Source organism: Solea solea, chromosome 11 (genome assembly GCF_958295425.1).
Source record: "Solea solea chromosome 11, fSolSol10.1, whole genome shotgun sequence".
NCBI classification, from domain to species: Eukaryota; Metazoa; Chordata; class Actinopteri; order Pleuronectiformes; family Soleidae; genus Solea; species Solea solea.
Genome location: NC_081144.1, coordinates 20,412,632 through 20,436,607, shown reverse-complemented (window position 1 = coordinate 20,436,607; position 23,976 = coordinate 20,412,632). Strand labels below are relative to the sequence as shown.

Genomic DNA, 23,976 nt, shown 5'->3' with positions numbered 1-23,976 from the left:
TTTTTATTACTTATTTTACTATTACTACCCCTATTCTAGTGATACAAAGCTAAATGCAAATCGTGAAATATTCCTTTACGATGAATCAAACCTAAATCAGAGGGTTTTCTCCTGAAAACAACTCAGTAACTTCTCCAGGATTCGTCACCTCTGTGCATTCGAGTTAAATACAACATAAGAGTCCATCTCCTAATTGCATATAGTGCTGTATCTCCAGAACATCTTGCTATCAACAACTGAATTCTTAGTATTTTTTGCCTACATTAATCTCTAACTATGTACAGACTTAGCAAGTGGTATTTACAAAGTTTGTCCACAAGGGGGTGATCCAGGTCTGCGTGAGGGGAGAGCGCGCACCATGTCAACAGAAAGGTGATATGATATGTAGTGACTTTTAAAAAGTAAAATCCTTAACCTCGCTTAAACGGCTGGTGTTGAAATGATATATGTTAACGTGTCAAAAACAGTATGAGGCTTGGTTTTATGTAGAATATAAAAAGGTTCTTTCTCTCTCGTCTTACATCTCTGTCCTGCCGTTACAAGCATCTGAGGGATTTCATTCAAAAAAAAGAAAAAAGAAACTGCTGTATATTGCTACCATCTGTACAATATTCAATTTGCCCTGAAGAAAGAAAAACATGAAGCTGATATTAATCAAAGAATGTTTCAACACTGGTGACTGTATATTTTATTTTTTTTAACGTAGCCATTTAATGGGTATGTACTTTAGCTTAATAGATCTGTGACGCATTGCACAATAATGCAAAAAATATTTCAAAGCTTATGTTCATTTTTTGTAACATAAGCTTAGGAATGAAAATCTTATAGTTTGTTTTTTTTATATAGTAAAAGTTTTACTTTTAGCTTACATACGCTGTTATTTTTGTATAATTAGAAATCACAGTGAATCCTAGAGCTTCCAAGACAATCTCTGTCTCATGATTGTAAGCTTATGCCACACACGCACACGCCCGTAAACACCACGTACACAAAATCACCACACAAACTTTTTCCCTGAGGCAACAGCCGGTAGTTGGTTTCTGTCCAACTATCTAGCTCTAACTGTCTTAGCAGCAATCTAACCAGCCGAACAAATGTTTGCCATTTCTGGATTATCACTATCCACGAAACTTGATGTCGCGTCTACAAACTTCACAGGTCCAATGACGAGAAAAATCCAAAAGAAAAAGTGCTTCCCTGCACTAAACCCTCAGTCAGCGCCTGTACACACACCCCCTTGTGGCCCATCAATATTCTCATTATCTGTACACGCGTCACAAAAATAGAAGGACTCCTCACACACTTGTCAGTGCTTTCCTCGTGTGTATGCGTCTGTCTTCTCAAACAGGACACACACACACAACCAAGGAGGGGCCTTCAAATCCTCTACATTACACAACAGTCAGAACAAGTTTGCTTTCATGAAAGCAACCATATTTTGCTCTCTTAAATATATCTCTATATATATTTTTAATATATATATATATATATATATCAGCTTGTACTGAACGCATCATTTATATTTATATAGCAATATACATACATTCTTGTTTCGTGAAATTCCCTTTTGTCTTGTGAGCAGGGAACTCCGACTGTAGCATCTCCCTCCGATCTCCGAGACTAATTCCTCCGCACTCGTCCTCGCTGCACTTCATCTGACCATCAGAGACCTTTCCTTCACACAGACACGGGGGGGCTTCGACTCTCGTCTTCACCGGGTGGTTTTTTTTTGCTCCCAGTGGAGCCGAGTATTAGCATGACATTTAGGGATGCACTGACACTAACATCAGATGTCAGTTAGACACTTGCTGGATAGGGTTATGGCTGAGCCGATCGATGGGACAGAGCTGTCCAATTCTCCAGTTTTCTTTGCTGCATGTTATTTGTATGTGTGTGTGTGTGTGTATGACAGCTAATATATCACAGAGGGAGCTAAAAAGAAAGGTCAGCAGTTTGGCGCTTTTTTACACTTGTGTATCATCTGATAAGTAAAGCCGGGGCTGAAGACTTTTTTTTTTTTTTTTTTTTTTTAATCAAAAGCACTATTTAGAACAACGCAATTAGCAAATCATTAGGGCTGTGATTTAATTGTTCTATATTTGACGGCTTAATTTGACTCGCCAATTAAATCAAACACGATACAATAAACAGTAACAATTCTAGTGAATAATGAAGTTTGGCTTTAAAATAATTATATTATATAGATCACAATTAGATATTTTCTCCAAATCAGTCATTCCTTCACAGAGCCCTTTTATCAGCGTCTGTATCAGGAGGTTAAATGTTGCACTGGTGCATCCCTAATTACATTACGCTACACTCGCCCACTGCCCCAAGCTGTAACTCACTATCAATGTTTCATACTGTTGCTATCAAAGTACTAGAATACTGACACAGCTAGAAATGTATCTGTACCTGACAAGTGCCAGAATTCTTAATCTGTATCTGTCCCTGTCTGTCATGATGATGATGATGATGATGATGTGATCCTGTAATTATAAGGATAATGGTTAAGAGGATGTACCCATGACATCCGTCAAGTTGTTTACCACTGTAAAAAAATATAGATGTAGTGATGTCTGGAGAAATATAGTGATGAGGAAAAGGCAAAATCGTGAGTTTGTGGATGTGAAGAGGATCAGGATGTCAATCTATTCCTAAAGTCTGTGACTCAGGATGTCCAAACGACATGGTACGGTGTTTACCAACCCTATCAAAGTGCTGCGGGAGTCCACATCCTCTTACGATGCTCTAACTCCACATATCCAGAGGTCCAGGTATCGGAATCTTGCTCCTTGAGGTCAGGAGGAAGAGGGGGAGAATGGGCCGGTGATAAAGAAGTGATTGTTTACTGTCTGTCTGATTATCTATTACTCTCCCAAAGGTCTATGGATGTATCAAGGCTGGGGTTTTGGTGGTAAGGGATTGGTTAATCATCTTAATGTGTGAGGAGGGAGTATATGCACACATGCTTGCCCCCTCGTCTGCTATGACACCTCACTGCCAAACACTTCCAGCACCAGCGGGGTTAGCTGCATGCTGTGCTCGGGCTGGAAGGAGAGTGAGCGGTACTGCTTGGAGTGCTCCTCATTCAGGCTCCGCAGGTCGGCCAGCTTCTGGATCATCTTGGCATAGAGGAGGCGTCCGCCTGGGTGGTTGATCCGGATGTAGGCCTGAAGGGCCTCCGACAGGCGGTCCTGGAGCTGCTCAACGCGAGCGTGGTCCTGAACACCTGGACGATCTGTGGAATGTAGGGAGAGTGTATGAGTCAGTTCCAAAGGGGGTGAAAGGAGAGAAGGAGGCAAGTAAAGAGACAGTGAGGGAGAGTCAGAGAGGGATGCAGGAAGAGTGGCAGAGGGTGGGGTTTAGTAGGAAAAATAAAGAGAGTCTGTCAATCAGAGCTGTTTGTTGCTTTGTTTTGGAAAAGTTTCTGTAATCATAGCCAATCAACATGCTCACTCTTAGTTGATTATCGATTGCACTGAGGATGCTGCAAATTGCTGCAATAAATGTATACTGATGCTTTTGCACAAATGAAGATCTAATGGATAACTCGTGTTCATTCAATTTGCAAATAACAAAGCAAGATCAGGTACTTGAATTTTTATACCTGGCTAAAACTAAAACTGAATATCAGAATAAGAATACAACTTCTACTCCCCTTTATTTGCAGGATTTTCACTTTTTTTACACAGTTATTTTTGATAAAACAAGCTATGCAGATACGACGTCAGCTCGCATGCATGGTAGTGGCGCTAAAAACAATCATGTTTTTAAGGAGACAATGTGTGAAAACTTCTCACTGAAAATGCTGGCACCAAAAATACGAGCTGAAACACAGTTGCAGGAATCGTTGGCAGGTAGCGGAGGATCCACAGCTGAATGAGGCACAGTGGCCGTCCTGGCTCTAATGTTCTTGAAAAACTGACACTTCACCGTTTACTCAACTTTACATAGAAAAACAGAGCGCGCAGGGTTCTGACTTGGCTCGGAAATTATCTGTGCTAATTGGTGTTTTCGCAGCGAGTCATTAAGACTGAAGGACACTGTATAAGGTCAACCTCCACAGATGGCGTCCAAGAGGAAAACCGTCCTTCACAAAGAAGCACAAAAGTGCAAGATTAAACTTTGCCAAAGAGCATGAAAAGAAGTCTGATGAATGTTGGCAGGACATTCTCTGGTCAGATGAAACCAAAATAAATTTGTTTGGACCAGATGGGGTCCAGTGAATTTGGCGTGGACCTGGCTCCCAGGACAACCACATACACTACATAGTGCTGGCTGTGAAAAATGGAGGCAGGAGCAAGGGACTGCACACGTGCAAAATATGAGAAAGGATAGTATTATTATATACTTTGCATTATGAATACAAGGTATTTTCATTACATTATTTTCACGAGCACCCTTTATTTTGAGCTCAGCTAAACACCTGTACAGTTTTGCACACTTGTGATGGTATTGTTGTGACAAAAATCCCTTCAGACAGACGGAGACACCTGCCAAAATACTTAAAACCACCTCTGTGGCTGTTCCCGCTACGCCTCCAGGAAAAGTTTTTTTTTTGTTTCGATTCTCTCCGTCTCTCTTACCTACACACACACACACACACACACACACACACACACACGTACAGAAAATGATACCAGCCATACTATCACAGATGTTAATCATCTGTGAGGAACGGCAGAACATCTGTTCTCTCCATGGAATTCGGTTGGACTGTTATCATTCATTCATCCCGCGAGGATCAAAGCTGTCATTAAAATTAGAGGCAAAAAAGAAGAGTAGACTCTCATAAATGAAGTGGGGCAAATGTACCGTATAGTCTCTCTTTAAAATAAACAAATAAATGTAAAGGTTCTGAGTCATCCAGGTCACTGTATCCTTGAAGGCAGTGACTAATGTAAGTCCAGTTGCCTATAGCTACACTCTTGAAGTAACATTGTTGTGATTTGAACTGCTAGAGCCTGTAAGATACTGATTCACCTGCATTATGTCCTTTATTCATAAACAGTAATGTGGTACTGCTGCTGCTCGATAGCCTTGTTCAAGGTTAATGAGCTCATAAACCTCTCGTTTCTGATGCGGTTTTATAACCTTGTACTGAAATCTGTAGATGAGCATGTGTCACCTTCCAGGAAGAGCTTTTTCATTGTGGCTCAGCTGGAAATACACCAACACAGAAGCACACGCACACACACACACACACACACACACACACAGACAGACAGGCAGGCAGTACCTGGGGAGAGCAGGCAGATGCCCATGAGCAGCACGTGTTCCTCTTCGTGCATGTTGAGTTTCTTCAGACCAACCTGGAACTTCACCAGCGGTTCCAACAGCTCCAGAGTGTGACCCGCTGGTAAGCACAACGCAGAGAAAAGCAGTTACATCTACTTGCACCAGCGCAACAACAGTGATACTACTGACTTATGAATGAAAACACACTTTGTATAGCAGTGGGCTTCAAAGAAAGAATTATTGCTCTCTCTCTCTCTCTGTATTTAGACGTTGCTGACAGAACACTTTAACTTCCTGTCCGGCATGTGTGAGTGAATAAGCACCCAGTGTGTATTAGTGGTTGCTTTATTGCTTTTATGAAAATACCTGAAGTCAAAACCTCACAGTAATGTGCAAGAGCACATAGAAAAGCTGTGTGTGGCTGATCCTTTTAAGGCTCTGTCATATAAAGTGGGGGAGAAAGAAAAAAACATCACAGCTGTGTCATCAGCTGGAACAATGGACACTTTTCTCTCCTCGTGAGAGTGTACGTAAGTGTACGTGAGTCACTTTTTTATCACCGTGGTGCTTGGTGATGAGGCTCTTAATGGAAACTTCCAGATAATAATAATAATAATAATAATAATAATGCTAAACGAGGAAGAAGAGACGCGTGTATCCATAGATGTTGGATTGACGTGTCTCCGACTTGGCAATCACAAGCACTCACGTGTGTCAGAGTTAAAACGAGCAGAAAAACTTCCATTTTCACAACTATGATGATGCAACCAACCCTTTGTGACATCGTTGATGCAGTATTTGAAGTCGGGACCTCCACAACTCCAGGACATGTCCTCTAGATTGAATGACTGGTTGGAACGCAGCATGATGATCTCGATGGCACTTGACTTCAACAGAGCAATCTGGTCTTCAGCTGTCAGCTCTCTGGAATATGTACACAATCACCAACACAGCTTTGAGTTACACAATTATTATGTGATTACAGTCAAGACACAAGACCCACAAGACACTCGTAAATGTGTGTGTGTGTGTGTGTGTGCATGTGTGAGGAAGACGGCATGCATTTGAACATGTGTTACTGTAGCAACAGCATTTCCAACCAAAGACTTTGTGTGACCCTAAACCACACACACACACACACACAGAAAAACAGAAGTAGGTCTTCAGAGTTCTTTTTACAGTTTTTATCCATAAAGATATTTATTCCCTCACGCACATTTGTCTTTCGTTTTTTGTATTTCTCTGAAGCAAATAAGTAAACACTCACACTTACTTCACACTAAGTAAACACTCACAATAAGGTCAGGTTCTGAATTTCAAAATTAAATGCTGCTCATACATACAAGAGTAACATCTGTGGGCGAGGACACATTCAGATAAGTGCTTCACAAATTGAGTGTCAGACTTCATCTTGCGCTCCATAATAACACGATGATAAAAACACTTAGTTGATTCATTACCATCATATAAGGTAAAGAAATGGCTCCAATTATTTGTAAAAATGTGCACATCGCTGATGCACAGCAAAGTAAGTCAGCCAATCAGCACATCAACTAAATGCTGTTACGAAACCATTCCTTTAACCACACACACACAAACACTATACACACGTGTATATATAGGAGTTCTGTCTTCCGTGTTCTTTTATTAAGTGCTCTTCTGTGTGTGCATTCATTTATAACCTTATCTCTCAGCTCAGCGTGTTTATGAAGCTACAGCGTGTTCCAGCCAGTTCTTGTTTGTTTGAGAGTGATAATAACATCATGCCTTATCCAATAATATGCTGTGTACGTGTGGGCAGCAGATCGAAGTGCTCTGCATGTGGGTTAGGGAGCTAATTCAGGCGGCTTGCCTTTGTGTCTGTGCGTGTTACTGTCGGGTGGACGCAGCAGCATTTTGCTGGTCAAAAAAAAAAGAAGAATCCTCACCAGGAGCCAGTAAAACAGATAACAGCAGGGGTAATAAAGTTTTATTTTCTAGACGGCTGGAACGTGACACCAGAGGACAATAATATCAAAGGTGATTCTGCAGGTATATGTCTGCTGTGTCGCCCACACTCACAACAGACCATTCAAGCATTTTATTTTTTATCATACTTTACAATTAGTTTCAGAGCGACAGACCGATTACTTTGTCTGAAAAAAATGTCACATATCTCATTGTTTAATATGGAATATGTCATGACAGCATCATTTAAGACAAAAAAACACCAAATGATCACATTTGGTGTTCTTGAAAGTGCTTAAAATAATTCTAAATCATTAAGCATGTGCATCATTTTTAAACTTTTAATTAAATTTGATTAATTTACACATTTGACTTTGGTGACATTTAGAGGTAGAATTAAAAAAGACATTGTCAGACAACCGCAGTGTTCTGGATTTCTTTAATCGAAACCAATTATTGCTTCGTACCTGAAGCCTGGGATCATCTTGGCAAAACCAATGACCTTCTGAATGCTGTAGGAGACCAGGTCGGCCAGGTGGGGCAGCATGGAGAGCTTAGTGTCCTCCTCACTCGAGTCCGGACTGCTGGCACCGTCCTGGTACATCATTAACAGGTTGCTCAAGTTCATCTTGGTGTCCACGGACTCTGTTTTATGGACAGGATTGGGAGACAAGACAATTAAAGAGAGGGGAGGAGAAGACAACAGACATTACTGAAGGGGAACATGTTGAGGCTTCTTCATCTTTGAGTGATTTAATCTCTATTATCAAGGCCACTGATGGTTCATTTAGTGTTCCTGAGTGTTTTAACAATGTTCCAAGAGCTGTTGGAGTATAAATATACCTGTACTCCTCACCACTCAGTTCAACTCTTGGATAAAAGGTGAAACAAGAGCCACATGTTGATTAATCTTTTCTTAGATAATTATGATCTTGAATTATGACAATCTTCACACAAATAGCCAGGCCAGATGGAGGGGGAGATCATTTCAAAAATAACTCGACTTGACCCTAAAACTGAAATAACCATATTTAAAAAAAGAAAACTAAAACTACATTCCAACAAAACTTGGATCCATACACATCTTTGTATGCTGGAAGAAAATATATTCAAGTTTAATATGAAATTAAACTTTCAAGACTTGGGTTAAACCTGGGTTAACAAAACAGACAGTATATCTTTCACATTTCTTCTTATATTACTCCCTACGCAAGCATTTAATAGTAATTAAGAATGGGAATAAGGAGGATGACATTACTGTAGATAAAGGTCTTTGCAATAAATGTCATTTAAAATGCATTTTATGACAAGAATTTCACATGCACACATGACCGTGTGTTAGGAAACTTGTGGTAAGGTTGATCAGACGCATGCTAGATGGACTTTGACAGACACATCAGACTGAGGCAGACAGGCGGTGCAGGTTTACAGTTCATATTTCTGTTTGAAAAACAACAAATCCCCTGTGGAACAGCGGTAAAGACGACCCTGAGTCATGAACCCAATCACACACAAGAGAAGAAGAAGGACCGGATTTGTGTCTCACCAGGAGAGTGGTTGAATGAGTCAGAGGACGCGTCGGACAGAGAGTGAAGCGAGGCCGCTCTGCTGGCGCTGCGCGTAACAGGGCCTTCGCGAACTGGAGGCTGCAACCCAACAAAGAGAAACACAGTTATCAATAGTCTGAGTATCTACTGAGCATATTCACAGCTTACTTAGAAGCAGGGCGACCAAGTTATCAGGATAAAACTTGTGCTCTTTACTATTTTGCTCAGCCCACATCGGAGAGGTTTTAAACCAACACGGTTGTTCAGGAAACTCAGTTAGCCTACTTCAGGTTCTGACATACTGTTCTCAAAAGGAACAGCTGTCAGATATGTACGAAACGCGATGCACACAGATTTGGTCACTTGTCGCCCAATTTCAAGACAAGTTCCATGATTTCAAATTCTTAAATGTGTACCTTCCACTCCTTCTGAATTTGGACCCATTGATTTACCAATCAATTCACAGCACACTTTACTTTTTTTATCCAATTAGAAGTGAAGACAACTTTATGCATATATTTTTTTCTAAAATTAACCGAGTACTTAATTTGTTATGGGGTCACATGTAGTTTAAAGGGACACTCCCCACTCAAAAGTCTGAACAATTCTGGTTGAGTGTGGTTGTGGCTGTCTGCAGTGCAGAATAAGATTTGACACTAATACACCACAGAAATGGAGGAAACCATCCTATCTTTATCCTCCATCTCATTAACTGGGATGACCCAATTGTTGTGGTTCGCAGAGAGAATGGCGTCTGCCAGTATCAAGTCATGGGGTGGAGGGAAATGTCACTTTCGGGCAGTGAAAGAGCCTGCGGTCACATGTGTTACTGGTGTCAAGCAAATTGAAAACACACCCAGGCAGGCAGTGCTGTTGATGCTGTTGTCATGTCAGTGTCTGTGGTTACAGACAACATTTACAGCTATCTGAAGATCACAGGAGAGGTTCTCGGCTTAGTGCTCTATTGGCAGAATTTCAATATTGGACCCGACTCATTTGTTTATAATAATAAACGATTAATAAGTAACACCACAGCTTTGATTGACATGTAAGAGACAGACATTTTGAGTTCTAAAAAAGTATCTTTAACAAAACATCCACGTCTGAGATAAAAAAAAAAGAGAGCAGTGTAAATGGGTTTTCAGTATTGCAACATTTCAAAGCAGTAACCTCACCTCAATGACACTTCTGAATAAATATGAAGAGTGTGTTTTTTTCCCAGTTAAAGGCTTTTGATATGAAGATGCAGATCCAGGAACCTGAACATCTGATCTGCAATGGCAGAAACATTAAATAGAGCTCTACATATACTGAGCATTGTTTCACCAGTATAATTAAAGTGGCCAAGGTGGAATGTGCCGCGGATCCCTAGTCTGACGGCAACATCGGGTCAGATGTCGAAAAAGAAGCAGCACAGCAGGCAGATGTCTATCCATCAGTCAAGGTATGTCATGTCACCTGCTGGTCACTGAAAAAAAAACATTTAAGTGGAGCCAGATGCAGCCCTGGGGCTGATTATCTGTGCATTAAAGCAAAGAGCACAGTCGTGTCCTTTGACTTGAACTTCAGTTTCATTTTCTGGGACTTAACATCTCATTAACCCAGTGGGACTGCAGGTCACCAAGCTGGCCAATAAACTGTTTCACCGTGTCCATCTGATGGTCAGCATGACATTGATTAGGCCAAAGAGGAACAAAAATTTTATTTCGCAATTAAATCAAGACAATTCAAGCCCATTTTTATAGAACTCATCATCACCAAGACAGTTTGCCTCGAAGGGCTTAATAGTCTGTACAGTAAGTGACATCAGCAAGGTACACAATCTATCATTGCTCCCCAAGTGCTACCCACTGCTCCTGTGTCCACTTTATGTGTAGGATAAGGATGGGTGAAGTGCAGAGGTCAAATTCAACAAGCAACATTGCACAATTCAATATAATTTCAGGAAATGCGAATATATTGACTGGAATGTTCAAATAGACTCGTCTCTTGAACGCAGCATAGGTTGTTTATATGCAAATGCAACAGCTAGACCAGCTGTGTGTCTGTTTGTGTGCGACATCACTCTCCGCTCAAGACAGCGGTATTCAGTACCTCAGTGTTTCCGAAACCTTGAAAATATCATTTGTGAGAAGAAAACTCTTCTGTCTTCTATAATTTACTGCTGTATGTCTGTAAAATGTAATATTATATTGAATGGATGTCATTTCCAAGAGTAAACAATATTTCCTGCGACCTCTCTCTGGGTCCCAACCCAGTCTCCAGGAAGGACCGCTCTACTACACCTTTACATAAGTAAAAGTTTCCTGATGTTAATGTTAACAAATACATTGAAATGTATATAACATCTACTGGACACAATATTGTATATTAAAAAAAGAGCTTCCTTTTTTTTTAATATACAATATTGTGTCCAGATGTCGGGTTTGGGGTAACCATACCTGGATGACAATATGACCTGCTCCACCCATATTTATGGTGGAGAACAAAGCAGCCCTGACTGTATCAATGATAATGCCAGTGTGGTTTTGATGAAGAATAAAATCGTGTGTAATGGACTAACCCTGAAGCGGGAGAAATCAGAATAGGAGGCGTCGTAGGTTTTGTGGTGAGCCTCCACCAGAGAGGAAATCATCTGGGCCTGCTCATCATTCAGCCGTGGCTTCATCGCCTCTCGGGCCGCCTCTTCTTCCTTCCTCTTCAATATCATATCTTTCTTCCTCTGCACCTCCTCGTCTGTCAGGATGACTGGGTTTGAGGAGGAGAGAGAGAGAGAGGACATGTTGAAAGAGTTTATAAATAAACAGCACATACATACTGCACATAGATAGATACGACATGTAAACCAGAATGACAGAAACACCTCACCCAAATGAGTACATTTTAACTTTCAACAGTCTAATGGAACCACATCACCACACGTTAATGGTCTGCATCAACACTACAAACATTAAATCCATGTTAAAATGATATGGACAAGGAAATGGTGAAACAGTAGCTTGAATTCATTACAATATCACCCAAATATATTCAGACATGTTCAGACTGAGGCTGAAATCATGGTACAGACTCTACAGGAGGTCACATTTGTATCAATATTTACATTTACTGTCATTTATTCCCATCAATCAGGTACTTTTTTTTGTACATTTTCTTATCTAATGGTTTGACTTGATTGCTCTTCCTCTCATTATGGGTTGTATAATTAGTTTCAAAGAACAAATGTTTAGAGAGAATCAAATTATGAGCCAAGGAACGCAGTTCACTGTGGATGAAGACATCTTCAAAAGTAATCACTGAGTGTTAGCATACTGCAAGTTAGTGGCAGGATAACCTGAAATATTATATATATATATATATATATATATATATATATATATATACACACACACACACACACATATGTTAAAAAAGGCTGATATCTGAATCAAGATTGTGATATCAGTACTGGACAAGAATAACGAGCTGGGAGAGATTTTATTTGAATTTATTTTAAGGTTACATGAAGCATTAGTTTCTGTTGAGCAGCCAGAGCAGGTCTGTCATGTGTGCTGCCTTTTTATACAGCTGATGTAACTGCTCTTAGACATTAAAGCACGTCTTGCCTTATTTATGCTGCAGCAATAATAAAAGCCTGCAGGCAGAGTGTTACAGTAAAGTAAGAACGCATTAAATGTAGTGAATGTATCTGTTTTTGACTTTGTCAATTGTCATGTTATATTCCCAACGGACATTTATTACATACTGCAACAATTTATATTTGTTTTTGCTGGCTTAAAAATACAATTCACACTGAAGCAAAAAGAACGAGCAGTGTGCATAATATATGCTGCGTCGTACGTTTCTCACAGCTCTTACACACAGCCTTGCTCACACTGACCCCTTTGACCATAATAAACCATATTTTGGGAAATGTCAAAGCCGTAATAAAATCTGTTATGTCGTTGCTATGTTGTAAACCAACTACTCGACGAACAGTAAAACCTGTCTGTATCTCAGAACACACGTGAAACTTAATTTATAGCTGAAAACGGAGAACAGAGAGAGAGCGGAAAGCAGTGCAACACTGCTGTGAAAATATTCTGTAAACGGCACTGAGCAGAGAACATACTGTACAGCTGTGGTGGGTCAGGAAGAGTTTAGGTCACAGTTACTCATATAACCTACAGAAACACGGTCTCTTTTCCCCTTTTCTAAAATCTAACTGAACTCAGAGCACAGACTGTAGCTCTGGAGCTGGTCGTTTTGTAAGGCTGGTGTCCCTGGAGCGTTTAACCAACCCTAAATCAGACAGCTGCCATTTCTCCAAGTGTTCCAGTTCTCACAGGCCATTTTGAACTCTTCTCCTTGTGTACTGCAAATTATTCTGATTAACTCTAACATTAATCATACATACAATTTAGTGCATGGCCATATTTGTCTTTTGAAGACGTCTACATCTGGATGTGTGTTGTAAAGTTGCCGCTGATGGTGTGAAACAGGAAACCTTGAATTACAGGCTGAAGGCTGAAGACATTATTGAAAATGAAAAACAGGTGTCTTGAAAGCTCAGTATGTGTATTGTGACATCTGTAAAGGAAAAGGCAAATCTGTTACATTTCTTATTAGTCTACTCCGTAAACAGAGCCTATTTATTACTATTTTCTTTTTCAGCACATCGCTGTTGCGGTTTTTTTATTGAGGGTCGCGATTGTACATATCACGCCGAGTCTTTGATGGAGAAAGCAGATGGGACCACCTGCAACTGCACCTGAAAACACACTCAATCTGCAGCGCTTACTGCATTAAACCCTCAATGTACTGTACTCTGACAAGGGTAGGGGTTATTGTGAGAACATGTTATTTCATTTTAGCCTACAGCAACAGGCGGGCAGAGTGTTGCATCATCAGTGTTGGATGCCACTGATGATGTATTTCAAGGTTCCCGGAACACAAAGTACAGAGCTGGAACCACACGTGGAGAACTGAATGGTTAAGTATGCTTTTAAGAACAGAGGTTCAGAGCAAAGATTTCCTCGCGGAAAAAACATGCAGTACTTGCCAACCGACATCATGCATAACCTGATCGGAATATCTAGCTGAATGTCTAAAAGGAAAGGCTTTTCTTGATGATACAGTGCAAATACAGGTGAGAAAGAAAGACAGTGAGAATAATAATAATAATAATAATATTGTTTAATAACATAAGAGAGAATTAACTTCCCTTGGTGGTGTTTTACATTTGGCCTGGCTCTGTGTGTAGTCAAATGCTGGAGTAACACCTGACCTCTGAAAGGTCATCCCATGTTATTTTTTTGACTCAAAGTCACAGTGACTTATGATTGATTACCCATGAACTACATAACTGCACAGACAGAGACACATCACAACAGTCATAGTCAATTAATAGCCGAATTTAACCTATTTTCTTCTGTCTATGCGTCATTTCTCTGGACCTCACATAGGGTGTAGTTACGCCTTTAGCCAGCAGAGGGCTCAGATCAACCATGGCACTAATCTACTGGGAAGAAGCAGAAGAAGTCAAATGCCTGGAAGTGAAGCTAGTTGCCTTTGCCAAGGACAAAACACCACAACTCTGTCAGAGGAGAGTGCAGCCATGATGCTCCGGCATGGAGATCACTACTTCTCAAATAAATCTGACGCAGCTGAAACAGTAAAAAGAACTTTTCTCTGGATGGAAAGTAAATGCACCATATTTCCCCGGGTTAGTCTGGTTAATATTTGTGTATCACATGAACAAATGCCTTGTTGTTTTATTAGCTCACACGACTAACATGCCACTAATGTAGCATGGTTAAAATGTTACCCCTATGCCATCCTAAAACTCACCATTCACACATTGTAGACATCCAATTCAGCACCCTTAAATTACGCTACTGTATTTGTTTAGACTTATATGTTTGGATTTAGAGCTACTTTAATTGTAAAGAGAGACCTGGTTCATGCAGACTGAATGCATAGTAAAAAGCTCTTTAAACAATATATGCATAGTGTCCTTGTGTCCTCGCCTTAACTGTTGTTTTAATCATTCAAGATTAGATTACCTTATAAAATGTAGTTTTAGCCTTTACAATGGCAAGGAGTAAAGGCATATTTGGCTAAAAGGAATAAATACACCAAATAATGTGCTTTAAAGCAACCGCTAATTGAACAAACCAATATGATGGCATGGATGAGTCAGAATTAGAATAGTGCTCAGGTCTTAATCCCTCATACTATATACTGGTTGTTTTTCTGAAAGCTGTAAGCAACTATATTTGAAGTGGACATTCAGTGATTGTACCCTTGCTGCGGCCACAGAAGCAACATTACATAAGCACACGATGTGGTGATGCAGTCGACGACAACAACAACAGTTTGGTAACACGGACTTAAAAGGGCAAATAAATGAGTCTGCCTGCTTTAGCTAACCAAAGGATTTGCTCCGCTTTCATCTCTTTTAAACCACCATCATTAATTAGGCTTTGGCGCCGCTCCAATGTCCATCTTATCCCAAGCCAGTACCACTCCTTGTGGTGAGGATAACCATGCACCCTGAACATGAACAGCAACAATTTAGGCAGAGTTTGGCACAGATTGTCAAAGCAGCTATTCTAAGGCTGGGACATAATTGAACCAGCCAGTTTCTAGCCAAGTCCAAGCCCTGGATGGCATCGTTAAGGCAGGAGTCCACACACAAAAAAACACAACACGCCATCAAAGGGACATCTTAACCATCACACGGTGTTTGGCACAGACGCAGCAGTTTACCAAAGAAAGTTTGCTGTCTGGCAGGGACTGATTGGATGTGGTGATGTGGTGCCCTGAATGGCAGAGAGGAGCAAAGAAAGAAAGACAGAGAGAAAGGCAAACATCGAGGGTGCTTGATGAAATAAATCTATTTATTTGAGTTTGGTAAACACCAGTATTGCCACACTGACAATGAAAAAGGTGTTGAGAAGTAGTGTGGAGGCTGAAGGTTCACAGCAGGCTTACTCATTAACCGGCCACTGGAGTGAACACAATGGAGGCGGCTAATTCTCAGATCTGCTGTGATATATGTCAGGCTGGATTTGGTGTGTGGCCAGGATTTTTCCATCACTGCTCCAGGCCTGTGATGATCAGGGGGTAAATTCAGGTCAGTCAGGCATCAGGGCACCCACACATGCGGAGTGTGATGTGCAATGGCTCGTCAGCAGATCACAATGGAGCTGTGCAGGATGATGTGGTGACACAAGTACAATAGTTGACATGTTGTCTACTCGCCAAATTCTTGCAGTTACAGTACCAAACGTGTAAAACAGTCAAAACGGATGACTTGTTTTACAATACTTCAGTATGAACAATTAAAGAATTTGTTTCCGACATCCTCTTGTATCTTGATTTGTCACACTCACAATCAAGTAACCACCAATAAATTAAGAATAAGAAAAGGACTCTCCCATTATGGTTGGCCAGTCATTTCAATCGGACTGCACTGAAGCAGAATGGACAGACACAAGTTAGCTAGAAAAAGGGGCTACTAAAATACTACCCCAATTCTAGTGAAGTATTCCTTTAAGTCTCAGCTATCTTTGGAGTGCACATTGTGTAACACAGTTAAAAGTAAGCTAAAATTGTCCACAGTGTATAAAAGTTTGTTTGGATTCATTCCCACCCCCCCGTTAACATATTTTTGGTTTATTCCACTATAAATGGAGCATCTGGCGTTTATTATAATCCTCAGTCCTCATCCATTAAAAGGCCCTTAAAACACAATTAAAGATTTGGGAAGTAAGTGGAGGACAGAGCCTGGATAAAAGCTTTCTGACTGAAAGACACGGAAGATGTTTAAAAAAAAAAAGAAAACCTCTCATGTGATTCTTAACCTGCTACAAATACACACACACACACACACACAAACAGTCAAACACAGCAAGCATGCAAACACAGACACTCACACAAGTGGGAAGGTCTTTTTTTTTTCCTGGCATCGCTTTGACCTTTGACAAACAAGGATAGCAAAAGGGTGTTTACTACGCACTCAGCTGGGACAGCTCTCTCACACACACACACAGACACACACACACTTGTAATCTGAATGTTTTTGAAGCTCAAACAAATCTGACACAAGAAAATCAGACAAACACACAAATAGAGGCTGACTGTATTGTAATGGAACCTCAAAAATGCATTCACAAGCGTAATATTAGATATACTTACACTTGAGAAAACATTATATAACTACAACTGAAGGCCAAATGCTGACTCTAATAGATTTCTTGGATGATTTTTTATTCTGTCTCATGCAGACTTGCATTTTGGTTTATTAACACCTCGTCATAAGAACAGAAATCCTTGTTCGTACTTTTTCACCATTGTTTCTCAAGCAAACGACTGCAGGGGAGAGAATCAGCTTCCTGTTTACACCAGCGCGAGTGTCGTACATTACTTTAGCATGAGTGCACCTAATCTGTGAGTGCTGCTGTATTAAATGATGACATCATTACAAGTCCAGGACAGAGCAGAGAGTCTGTTCACGAGTCTGCCGCGATCGGCCAGTGCTTCAGTGAGATTCATGGAGACAGGAACACACAATGGGAGACAGTTAGGAATGTGCTCATTAGAACAGCGTGTGCTATCAACATGTGCACAAATGTCTCTAAAGCTTTGTCAGTAGTCCTGTGAGCGAGAGATCACAGGCTCACTCCCTAACCACAACCATACAAACAACATGGAGATCAATCATGTCAACAAAGTGTCTCCTTTATTAACACTGTGTGTGTGTGCGTGTGTGTGTATCAACGTCTGTGTTTAGACAATCGAGCACAGGGACAAATAGTCCATGATTAATGTGAGGCTTGAAACTTTTGATCAATCAGCACTCGCATCGATTGTGGCCACAGCATGTTTTGTAATTTCCAGGACACACATGCTGTGTTGCTGTATCCCCTTAGTCATGCGAAGAGAATGTATGCATGCCCACACACACACACACACGTAACACAAGAACCCACAAACAAGACACATGTACACAGAGTCTTTTTCCTGGCTTAAAATGAGGTAAAGCCAGTACCTCAACCATGACCTACTGAACCCGGATTTATTTATTTTAAAGAGGAAAAAATAAACTGAGTCCACTTTGGCTCAAACACTGTATGGACTGTGGCTTGAGCTTCCAGTCACAGAAATACCCAGTAATCCACACACAGTGACTGTCCTTCGTCTGTTTTCGTCTCTTCATCGGGATGATCTGTTTTACAGCTTTAGACGCAAATGCAAAACACATTATGCGACTGCTTATTTGTTTTCCCAAGTTCAAGAGCGGCTGGACAGAGGGGGAACTGCACATTTGACATGGAGGAAAGGAAATCAATTCAGCATTAATCAAAGACCGCGTTATTAATTGTTCCGAGTGTGCCAACCTCACAGACAGAAAGACTTTTTCTTTCTTTCTTTTTTTTTTACTTGACAGTGACTTCAATGCCAGAAGATACTGTAAGTTAATATGCAGAAAAGTGCAGCTGTATGAATAAAGCTGCCTGGTACTTAAGAAGTGTAAGATTTAATAAGTGTAACCTCTTGATCTAAAGTCTGCAGATGGCAGTGATGGCAGTTATTCAAGGGTTCATTTGAACCTTCACCAGCGTATTATCATCAGCCTTGTCCTGGAATGATTGTGCCGTTTACAGCTGTCACTGTAAACGGCACAGATCGCACCCATTTTGCAAATCCGTGTTCATTTCACCAAAAATCACATTCAAAGGTGGTTTGAGGACACATGTGGTCTCATTCCTGAGTATGTATGAATGCAATCTGTGATCGAGATGCATTAGAGACCGCCTCCTCATCTGACGTTCTCAATATTAACACTGGACATCATTTATTTTTCTAATGGTTTAAGTCTCACTCAAGTCTCACACATGCTCACACAAACACACAGCTGACACATCTGTACAGTACAGTATGTTAAAAACATATTTTTTTTCTTCCTCAACATGATGACAGTTTGTATATGAACAAAGGGAATGCCAGATCTGATTAGCAACTGAAGCAGCATCTGAAGGCGGCTGCAGTAAAGGCCTGGCAAAGCATAACTTGTGAGGAAACTTTAGCATTTGGTGATGTCCATGGGTTCCAGACTTCAGAAAGTCATCGACTGCAAAGCATTTTCAACACAAGCCTTTTATTTATCATGATTTCAGCTTGTCCTGTTATTTTTGAGCCCCTGAATATGGACAGTGTATAAAAATACTTATAATTCCTCAAAAGTTAACGCACAAGCCGAGAGTCTACGCTTTAATCACACCCCGAGTCTTTCATTTCACATTCATTGTGGTGGTGTCTTTGTCCAAATATAGGCCCTAACTGTATGTAGTCACAGGAGACGACGCATCCAAGATTCACTTCAGTGCCAGGGGTGAAAACTTGAGCGTGCATCACTGAGGACGAATGTTAATACCAGGAGCAGAGAAAAAAAAAAGCGGTGCCACTCTATTTCACAGCAGAATGAGAACATGGTGGGCTTTCTTTAAGCCTGTATACTAGCTGTGAGAAACAAAGAGACCATTTTATACAGATAAGAGTCTCTTTCTCGCGCGCGCACACTCGCTCTCTCTCTCTCTCTCTCTCCTTTCCTTCTGGCTTGCTTGTCTTCTCATCTTTTCTCAATGAAACACAGACATTCCAGTGTCATGTGGCTATTTGTGGTAGGCATGGTTGTTATCATTTGTCTGAACCCCTCTCTCTCTCTCTCTCACACTCTCACACACACACACACACACACACACGTGTGCATGCATATATGCATTTGGCCCGCATGAGACTGATATGTGGGAAATACCAGTATGCATCTCTTTGAAGAAAGGGAGCCATTGTTACACAAGATGTAACACCCCCCCCCCCCACCCGTCCATTCACCACCACCACCCCACTTTCCTTCCCCTTTTTTTTCACCCTTTCTTTTCCCCTCTTTGTGGGTTAGTATTCAAAAGCACGCCGACGTCCTCGGCTTGTTTTCATTTAAATAAGTGACATAATTACTGCAGGTAAAGTGCTAATTTATCAACATGCAGATTAATAACACGCCGCTGTGCGTCAGTCATTACAAACGTGTAGAGACAAGGTGTCGCCTCGATGTCTCACTCTCCTTTCACAGCACGCTCTTCTTGCATTACACCCTGCTACTGTATGCATAAGCAACGTGGGTACGAGCACAGAGGTGTCACTCTGCCTTTCCAACAGAGACAAAAAATGAATTAGTCAAGATACTGTATATTATTATGCCGCTTAAGAAAGTCTTAAAATGCCCATCTGGTGGGACAAAAGCAAGATTAAATGCTTTTTTATTTGCAGCTACTAATTGCCCCCGGCTGTTTACCATATGGCCCAGCAGCCAACCCTATGCATAACTAGTACTGTCTGTCTTCTTGTAGCAAATCAGATCAGTTTACACCTGGACAAAGCTTCCGATCTTCCTGACTGTCTTTAAGTATCAAATTAAAAGCCATGTAAGCTGTAAACCACTAATCCTTTATTTAACCACCAACTATTAGGCACAAGTTAAATCAGTATAATGACATACAATTAAACATAAAAGATCAAGAGCCAATAACACTAACACAAAGGCCTGAGTTAAATCATTTATTCTGGCAACGCTGTACTTCTTCTTATTGATTTCATTTGGACTGTTGCATTGATTAAAATAGTGGATTTTAATGTAATATTTTTCTACTTTATTGTACTGACTGGAAGCCAAGCCAACGAGCCAAAAACACTGAGGCACACAGACAAGACAGCCATTGAATAAGCTGCTCGAGCACAAAGCACAGATAAATCTCCTGCCCCGACTATAGGCTACTGTCCTTTAACTGGCTTTTTGTGTGTCAAGCTGGGGGTGTGCGCACATTTGGCACTGACTGAAAAAAAACCCATCTGGTCAAGTACTAAAAAAAAAAAAAAGACAACAAACTGTATTTCACACAGCAAAGCAGCATCATAAGCAGCTGCTCTACTGTACCCCACAAGAACGAAATCAATAATACATCAATTATTAATGACAGAGGTAACGGAGCCTTAATATCGCTACGTTACTCCAAAACATCAGCAGCGTTTCTAGGATGTCGGCGATCATGAAAAAGGTCTCAACTCACACTCTTTCATCATGCCGATGTCAACGCAGCGTTTAAGTCGACAGGCCTGGCAGTGGCGCCGGTTGTCCTTGGTGATGGTGCAGGTTCCGTTGAATGGGCAGGTGAAGGAGGCTTTGCGCTTCATACTGCGCCTGCAGGAATGCAACAGGACTCACTTAATAGAATCACTCATTCCCGATGGTGATTAAAATATGTTGCAGCTCTTTGTCGTGCATATTAATCATCTTTCAATGAATTAATTCACCTTTTGAACGTTTAAAACTTATGTATAACTAAGTTTAAATTAAATTAAGTTACTTCTGGACTACAAACTTTACTGAAACAAGCCATGGAGTTTTAATTCATATTTCCTTACAGCAAAATATTTAAAAACAACCATTTCAGTGGTCAATTAATTTACATTTTTCAACTGTATTTTCTCATAATTCCTAATTGAACTCCTGAACCAGCTCATCCTGTTTGAGGGGATGATGGGTTTGCTTTTCTTCCTGCGGCTAGTGGGATTAAAATTAAGTTTATTACTTCTGAATTCATGATGAAGAAGTAAAAGTATTGAATGTATCCCTGTGTGTCCAAGAGCGATTACGGCCGAATGATTGGAAATAGGATTATGGAAACCACCGAATAATACCAAAAAGAGCCAAAAAGAAAAACATGCTATAAGTAACATCAGATTTAATATAGTGTATGTAAACAGTGTAGAGTCTAGAAAATGAAGATAAGTCTAATATCAAAACAAACGTGCAAAAATTAGGAATCTAATTCAGACAGAGATTGACAGATAAATCCCCAATGACGCCTGACGCGACAAGATACACACACACACACACACAAGCATCCATATCAGTTCAGGGATGACACACACCTGAAGAAGCCCTTGCAGCCCTCGCAGGTCATGGCATTGAAGTGGAAGCCGGTCGCCTTGTCACCGCACACGCCACAGATACGCGGGGCATTGCGGTCGAACTCCTCTGGTCCGACCACCGACGTCGTCACCGTCATGGGCTCCATCACTGAAAACGAGGAGAGACAGAGAAACGCGTCAACACAAACACAGACACGAGTGAACGGGATACATTTATAATCAATTATTAACCTCATAAGGGGAAAAAAGCCACACAAAAAAATATCCCTGGTCCTTTTGCTCTCGTGTTGTGAGCAAAGTGTCTGAGAGTATGTTTGACGAGGGCGGATTTTTCCTCTTTTTATACAAAACAGGTGTCGGGCTATTAGCATATTTAGTAAAAGTCATTGACAGCCACACACACTGCGTCTCACCACCATTGGCTAAATGACTCAGCAGACACAGGTACACACACACACACACACTTGTGCGCGTGCATGCGTACAAAAAAAACAAAACAAAAACCTTTCGGATCATGAAATAACAACGTTAATGGGGAACAGAATTGATGATGGAACGAGGGCCAACGGCTACGAAATGACGGATACGTTTAATACTGGCAAAACTGAAATATATCTACAGCACTTAATTTTCCATACACACACACACACACATACAGCACACACCCACACACACCATCTGGCCATACCCTATGAAATAAACAGCAGTAGAGTAACAAACACTGTGAGCAAGCTAATCCATATCAATCTCTTTTTCTGAAAACGCCTCAGATTGAACTAAAAGCCATTAATAATGTTTTGGGTTTTTTTCCTCTCGACTTGGTTCATTCTCATTGGTTCAAAAGGACCAGACTTTTGACATTACTTATAAGTAAATTATCAAGGAGAAAAAACACATTACAGCTGTAAAAAAGCCATGTTATTTAGATGAGAGATTTTTATTTTTATTTCAGATGCCTTTATTGTCACTGTTTCCAGAATACAAGGAAATTGCTTATGTTTGATTATAATAAAAAGGAAATGGGGTGCTACATCACAAGTAATCAAGTAGATAAACTCCCTACAATTTATTTGTGTCTACATTTGTCTTAAAGTCTTGAGGTTATATCAATAAAGAACTGCTGATTCAATGTTTTGTTGCTGTAAGAATAAAGAGGTTTTCAAAGATAAAAATCTATGATTACTATTGCTGTTATTATTATTATTCATTCAGATTTCCATTCCTTTAAAAACCTAAAACATTCTGATTCTCCACTGCATTTCTCAGACAAAAGAGAAATCATCAAGGGGATGATTTAAAAAATGTTAGAAATATGTGGAAAATGCATGGAAAAGACCAGAAATGTTTAAAAGCAATTATAGATATGCATCCAGGTTACATTTCCGTCTACATTATATCCAAACCTCTCTTAGATTGACAACACATAAGACAATATTCCCTATTGATTTAACATTAATATAACATTACCTAACGTAACACGATCAGAAAACCTTTGTACACCAAACCTAGTAGAGCTTCTAACGGACACGTCAACCTCCCAAAATGCTAAATATTTTCCAGTACATAACTCTCTATCCCTCGATCTATCATAGCCATCAAATTGTCCATGCATGGTACCCTTTATCTAAGGCCGACAATTAACTACTTACACTGTTCACAAATTACACTGTAACAAGTAATCCTGCATTAATCATTTAAACTAACTCTAAACTAAATTAACTCAATACTGGCACCAACATTTCCCAGCTCCTAATTGGGAGGCAGTAAGGCTACCAATTACTCAAACTTAGCAAGGAGAAGCCTGCAATATACATACAAGCTTTTTGTATACACTTCAGTAGGTCTTGTAGTTTTATGAGTCCATTTCACAAATGAGACAGAGCTTTTCGATGGGTCTTTCCAGAGTGCCTGATTTTGTTTTGACCCTAACCCTAACCCAATGACTTGACCCAAGAAGACCCATGAGTTTCTCCCTGGTTACTATATCTCCAGGAGTGAGGTTCTGCTTCACTTGAGACCACTCTTTATCTTATATTGATATTGAAGAGAATTATATGGCAGCACATATTATTGTTATTGAATTATTGTCCAGACTTAGCTTGACAGAAACAGATCCAGACTAAACAACATTATAGAGAGGTCGTGTCAGGGGAAGACACTCGAATGGGGACGACGGGGGGGTTATACGCGTAATGAACTTAGGCACAGCAGGATAAAGAGTCACGTGGCTGCAGAATATAGCCCGTGGGGAGATGACGTGCGGAGG

General features: G+C 40.4%; 1 protein-coding gene across 1 annotated transcript in view; it reads right to left on the bottom strand.

Moving 5' to 3' along the window:
• Positions 1–2,060: 2,060 nt before the first annotated feature.
• The window catches only part of LOC131468296 (vitamin D3 receptor A), a 67,186-nt gene continuing 45,270 nt past the window's right edge, over positions 2,061–23,976 (bottom strand). Inside the window, exons 3-10 of the mRNA XM_058642361.1 lie at positions 21,711–21,858; positions 20,846–20,976; positions 11,299–11,483; positions 8,735–8,834; positions 7,656–7,833; positions 6,014–6,165; positions 5,243–5,359; positions 2,061–3,241 (exon numbers count right to left, since the gene is read on the bottom strand). Of these exons, the coding sequence (XP_058498344.1) occupies positions 2,988–3,241; positions 5,243–5,359; positions 6,014–6,165; positions 7,656–7,833; positions 8,735–8,834; positions 11,299–11,483; positions 20,846–20,976; positions 21,711–21,856 (1,263 nt within the window). The 5' untranslated portion in view covers positions 21,857–21,858 and the 3' untranslated portion in view covers positions 2,061–2,987. The remainder of the gene's footprint in view (positions 3,242–5,242; positions 5,360–6,013; positions 6,166–7,655; positions 7,834–8,734; positions 8,835–11,298; positions 11,484–20,845; positions 20,977–21,710; positions 21,859–23,976) is intronic.